At 34.1% G+C, this 6,000-nt stretch overlaps 1 protein-coding gene across 1 annotated transcript in view; it reads left to right on the forward strand.

Annotated features, from left to right (window-relative positions):
• Positions 1-5,094, forward strand: part of PEX13 (peroxisomal biogenesis factor 13) — a 32,412-nt gene extending 27,318 nt beyond the window's left edge. Inside the window, exon 4 of the mRNA XM_062209497.1 lies at positions 1,211-5,094. Within this exon, the coding sequence (XP_062065481.1) occupies positions 1,211-1,509 (299 nt within the window). The 3' untranslated portion in view covers positions 1,510-5,094. The remainder of the gene's footprint in view (positions 1-1,210) is intronic.
• Positions 5,095-6,000: the final 906 nt, after the last annotated feature.

Consider the following 6,000-nt stretch of genomic DNA (forward strand, 5'->3'; position numbering starts at 1 on the left):
GATACTCGTGTCCCATATCGGAGATCTGGATTCAATTCCCTATTCCAATTCGGTATTCCAGCTTCCTGCTAAGGAAGGCAGCAGGGGATTGCCCAAGTAATTGGCTTCATGTCACCCTTGCCACCCTTGCCACCCTTGTGAGAGACCTGGCTCTGGCTGCAGCTCAGCACTGGCTGTTGCATTTGAAGCGTGAGGCAGTAGATAGAAGCTCACTCTGTGAATGTGTGTGTGTGTCTGTCTTCTCCCCACACATAAATATGTTTTTTAAGTTTTTAAAAAATAGAATTTAAGGTTTATTTTGGTGGAAAATATTTTTAAAATCTATACATAGTTTTTTCATACCACACATTTTTCATGAATTTTTGAAGACCCTTCATATGTATGGATTTCAAAAGTCTTTGCACTAAAATAAACATCTTTTCATTGCATTTGCTATGAACTTTATAAAATACGTTCATATTTATTTTCTGTACTTATCCTCACTTACCCTGTTGAGAAGCAGTGAGATATTCTTTCCTGAGATTCCAATTTAAAATATTAAAGACATTAATTTAAATTTTTGTTAATTAAAGGCATTGCTATTTTTAGTTTTAAAGATTTTTATTTATATATTTGAGAGGGAGAGACAGAGAGAAAGGTCTTCCATCTACTGGTTCATTCCCTAGATGGCCACAATGTCCAGAGCTGGGCCAGTCTGAAACCAGGAGCCAGGAATTTCCTCCAGGTCTTCACATGGGTGCAGGGCCCCAAGAACTTGGCCATCTTCTACTGCTTTCCCAGGCCATAAGCAGAGAGCTGGATCTAAAGAGGAGCAGCTGGGACATGAACCGGCATCCATATGGGATGCTGGTGCTACAGGCAGAGGCTTAGCCTACCTACTATGTCATAGCTCCAGCCCCTAATTTTTAGTTTTAAAGAGGATGAATCTCCTTACCTTATGAGTGGGCCAACTGACAAAAACTTTATGTTCTTCAAGATAGAAAGAAAATTTAGTAAGTAAAAAATTTTAAATGTAAATTATAATTATGGACCTTAGAACTGGTAGGCCTATTCAGCATTTGATTTTTAATATATATGTGCATGTACTATTTATTTATATATTTTGTTAGGTAAATGTAACATTTTACTTAAATATAATATTTTACCATCAATAATTATTAAATCACCCAAGTATGTTATAATTACCAAGCTTTTTTTTTTTCTCCAACAGAACAACAGCCCAGAATACGTGGTTGGCTTCTGGCTAGTCTTGATGGTCAAACAACAGGACTTATACCTGCAAATTATGTCAAAATTCTTGGCAAAAGGAGAGGTAGAAAAACGGTGGAATCGAGTAAAATTTCCAAGCAGCAACAATCTTTTACCAACCCCACACTAATTAAAGGAGCCACAGCCAATGATTCTTTGGATGAACAGGAAGCTGCCTTTGAATCTGTTTTTGTTGAAACAAATAAGGCTCCAGTTGCACCAGATTCCACAGGGAAAAGTGGAGATAAACAAGATCTTTGATCTCTTTCATGATCGTGTGCAGTTGAACAATAGAGTACTTTTTAAAATTATTTCTGATAAATCTACAATCCAGTGAAAACATGTTATTGGCTATTCCAGGTATTTTGCTGCTAGAAATTATTAAAGTTATATGCAAGTATGTTGGTCTAGTGACCTGGTTATGTGTTACAAGTTATTGGACCACGAGGACATTTGTTTCACCTAGATTTTAAGATTATGAAGACTGCTATCATTTTCATCTTTTAAATCCCTAGGTTTATTGGAGGAGTAAGACTGGTGAACCATAGGATATATGGTTGCTGCAGTAGGGATCATTAATGCTTATTAAAATTCATTTAATTGGCTTGTAATCCTCAGAAATTGATAACATAAATATGAGAGCAGGCAAAAAGGAGACCTTTTTTTTTTAGATCCTTAAGTAAACTGAATAATAAAAATGTTCTGACTCATATTCTATCCAGTGTTGAGTTTGCTTTAGTCAGTAGTAATATGTTTTTGCCCACAAATAATCAATACTATGATCTTTGTATTTTTTTAATGTATCTTGAAAAGGTCACTAGAAGCATTATAGAGATTGTTCTAGAATGACAGAATATAGCTTTTACAGTATTGCTTTACAGTTTGCATTTAGTGATATAACCAGATCTACCAGTAATGCTTTTTTAATCTTTTCATAGATTCTCTGCTTCTACTTTTTAAAATTCCATATTCATGTGTTCTTTAAACATTGAAAATGTGTCACTTTGCGTATACATTTGTTTCAGGTTTAGTTTTTACTACTGAGACTATAAACAAAATACTCAGTTGGCATTTAGAATGTGATAATGCTATTTGACTTGTTTATTAATGATCATAAATATGGTTAACTTTCAGTACACTATTTCCCCACAAAATTGGAAACTTTGTACACTTGCTGTAATTTCTACAGATTAATACTATCAGGAATACAGGTGTGTAAAAATATGCTTACAGGTTTTGTTGAAAACTTAGAATTATTTGACAGAGATTACGATTTAGTATTTTTATCTTTATTCTTATAGACTATATTTACCAAATAATTCTAGAACAGTTCAGACTAAAACATACAGGAGCCATAAAATATACTCAGCATTGAGGAATTTTACTAAAAGCTTTTGGGAAGCCCTTTTTTGAAATGACAATGTAGTAAGTAATGTAGCATTTAAAATAGCAATATTTGTGCAGAAACAGTTATCTTGGGCCTATTTTCATAACAGTTATCTTAGGCCTATTTTCTCAGGTCTAATCCACAAGTTGAAGAGATAGTTTCTTGTATTTTCCATTTGAGTTCTATAATTAAAAGTTCTGCTTTTTTTTAATAGAGAATAATTTATGGAAATTCTGTTTTTTAAACAAGTTTTTGATAAACTGGTGTTTGGACATCTAAATTGAATGTTAAAAGGAAAGTGGAAGTGAAATGTGGAGTCAGTGCTACTTATATTAGGAAAGATGAATTATTAGCATAGAATTTATGTCTGCTACTTAAAATGTGCAGGAAGAAGAGTAACTGAATGACAAACCAATTTCACTTTTCTTAAGGTGTTTATTGTTTGGTTAAGTATGCTAAATTAGTATACACTTTCTACCATTTGGGTCTGGAAATTCCCTTTCTGTTAAAATTCTACAAAAATAATTTAAGGCTAGAATAAGCAGAGAAATTTTGTAACCTTTTTTTATCATGATAGTTTTATTATAATTCCTAGATGACATTAAATGTAATGGTGAAGGCTCCAATATTTTCATTTTTAGGAACTTATCTAAGAAGTGCTACTTTATAGGAATTACTAATGGAAACCAAAACATTTCATTTAAATAACAATACTAAGTTATAGTAAGGTAATAGATTTCTTTTCATTTTTATCAGCTCAGAAAGGAAAAGGTAAGAGGACTACAAATTTCCATATTCTAACACTTTTTAGATACTGACTTTGTCAGTATGTCCTAATTATTCATTTACCTGAATTTAGCTATCCTTCATTTTATGCTTTCTATGGAAAATTTAATGCAGTTAAATATTTGTAATAGATTAAGTTCCTTTTACTAAAGAAATAAAAATATGTTAAACTTGATGTACATTTTTAAAGAACAACTTAGTTCTTTCTGCAAGATTGGAATTATATAAGAGCTTCTATTTTTCTTCATGCCACTGTATATATACCTACTATAAACCAATATGTCTGTTCTATTTCTTTGTGATTTGAAGAAAAATATTAGATTTACATTTACATAAAAATTGCAGGTGAGTTAAACAAAACTAAGACCTCAGAGCTGGAATTTGAGAGACCTATAGTCTGGAAACCGCCTTCTTTAACATTTAAATTCCATTGTTTTTCAGTTTCCTCTTTGATAATATTGTTGATGGCTACTACATCTGCCAACATGAGAGCACTTTAAAAAAAAGCACAATAGGCCGGTGCCGTGGCTTAACAGGCTAATCCTCCGCCTTGCGGCGCCGGCACACCGGGTTCTAGTCCCAGTCGGGGCATCTGTCCCAGTTGCCTCTCTTCCAGGCCAGCTCTCTGCTGTGGCCAGGGAGTGCAGTGGAGGATGGCCCAAGTTCTTGGGCCCTGCACCCCATGAGAGACCAGGAGAAGCACCTGGCTCCTGCCATCGGATCAGCACATTGCGCCGGCCGTAGCGCGCCTACCGCAGCGGCCATTGGAGGGTAAACCAACGGCAAAAAGGAAGACCTTTCTCTCTGTCTCCCTCTACTGTCCACTCTGCCTGTCAAAAAAATAAATAAATAAATAAAAATTTTGAAAAAAGCACAATCAAAAGTATAATTTTACAGTAATTACATGTTTTATAAGTTTTTCCATGTTTACTTAACCTTCTTAAATCCTGTAAAATTGTCAGTATTTCTGTCCGTCTAGAATTTCAGATTCACAGATACTTAACTAAAAGTTAAAATTACCTCTTCATACTTTAACTCTGCCCAGTTTATAATATAAAATTATTTTACAGGGGTGAACATTTGGCCTAGCAGTTAAGATACCCACACCCCATTTCAGGATGCCTGGCTCCCAGTCCCAGCTCCCTGCCAAAGCAGACCCTGGGAGGCAGCAAGTGACCACTCAAATAATTGTGTCCATGCCACCTACTCAGGAGTTGGACTGAGTTCCTGGCATGCTTTCGCTCTCACTCTCTGCAGATACCTCTGCCTCTCAAATAAATTGATAAATAAGGAAAATTATCTGGTGAATATAGGAGAGTCTAACTTAGGAAAACACAGAGGACTGTTCAACACAACAAATTTCGTTTTCTCATTATTGCCTTGAAATGCCCTTTCATACTCTATAGTTTTCTATTTACCTTTATTTGGGAGACAGAATTGTTTCTTTTAAGGTTAACTAGTCATGAATACATGTGTCACTTTACTATATTATGCCCCATGTATAGTTTTTCACATTTCAAAAGTTAATGTTGAATTAATCTGACTTAAGTCTTTGAAGTGTTTCTGTTCATGTAAAATAAGTGTTTTGTTTTTTAAGGACCTCAAGTGCTCAGAATTGAATCAGTCATTAACCATACTCTTCATTAAAGACATCAATATCATTGATACAGAAAGGGCACACTTGTTTTATTTTACCTTAAAGCTTTTATTCATCCATGCCTATATTTCCAGTGCTCCTCATTCCCTTACTGTATTTAATGTTTGTTCTCCATCTTCTATATTTTCTTGAAAACTTTGTAGTGATATTTATTTTCTATAAGTTTTAAAATGTTATATAAGTGATACTGTGGGAATGGATTTCATTCTGTTTCCTAAACTATTAGGTGTTTAATACCTACCCATGTTACTTATACTAAGGTACTTCTAAAAATCTTGTGGAAAAAGTGGAATTAAAATTATGTTTATTTCGGTGAAGAAGAAATTGAAATCCAGGCATACTTTTTTGTACTATGTGTTTACCATGAACTTTTTGAAGACCCCTTAATGGGCTGATTGGTGTATATTCTGTTGTATTCATATGCTGTAGCTTACAGTTTCCTCTCATTATAAATACTTCGGTTGTTCCCACTCGTGTAAATTTGTACGTTTCCCTATGAACCGTCCCTGTAGTTTCTCTAATATGTATGACCTAGAGGAGAATGGCTAGAGGTCTGAGGATATGCATATTTAACTTCAGTAAGTGATGGTGGATTGTTCTCAGGAACGGTTTACCAGTTTTTTCCAACATGACAGTTTTATTTTCTTTACATCTTCAGTAGCACTTGCCATTTCATGATTTTTGCTGATCTGGGTAAAAAATTGTATTCTTTCTTAATCTGTATTATCTGATTAATAATGAGATTAGGTATATGCTTTTTAATCATTCTGGTTTTCTGTATATTGCCCGGACTTAAAATTTGTCTGTTTTTCTATTGAGTTTTTCTTTCTTGCTGATCACAGTATAAGAGTATACCAGATTATTCACTTGTCAGGTTCAGATGTTGGAAAATAGCTTAGTCTCATAACTTCTTAATTCTTGT

Source organism: Lepus europaeus, chromosome 13 (genome assembly GCF_033115175.1).
Source record: "Lepus europaeus isolate LE1 chromosome 13, mLepTim1.pri, whole genome shotgun sequence".
In the NCBI taxonomy this organism is placed as follows: domain Eukaryota; kingdom Metazoa; phylum Chordata; class Mammalia; order Lagomorpha; family Leporidae; genus Lepus; species Lepus europaeus.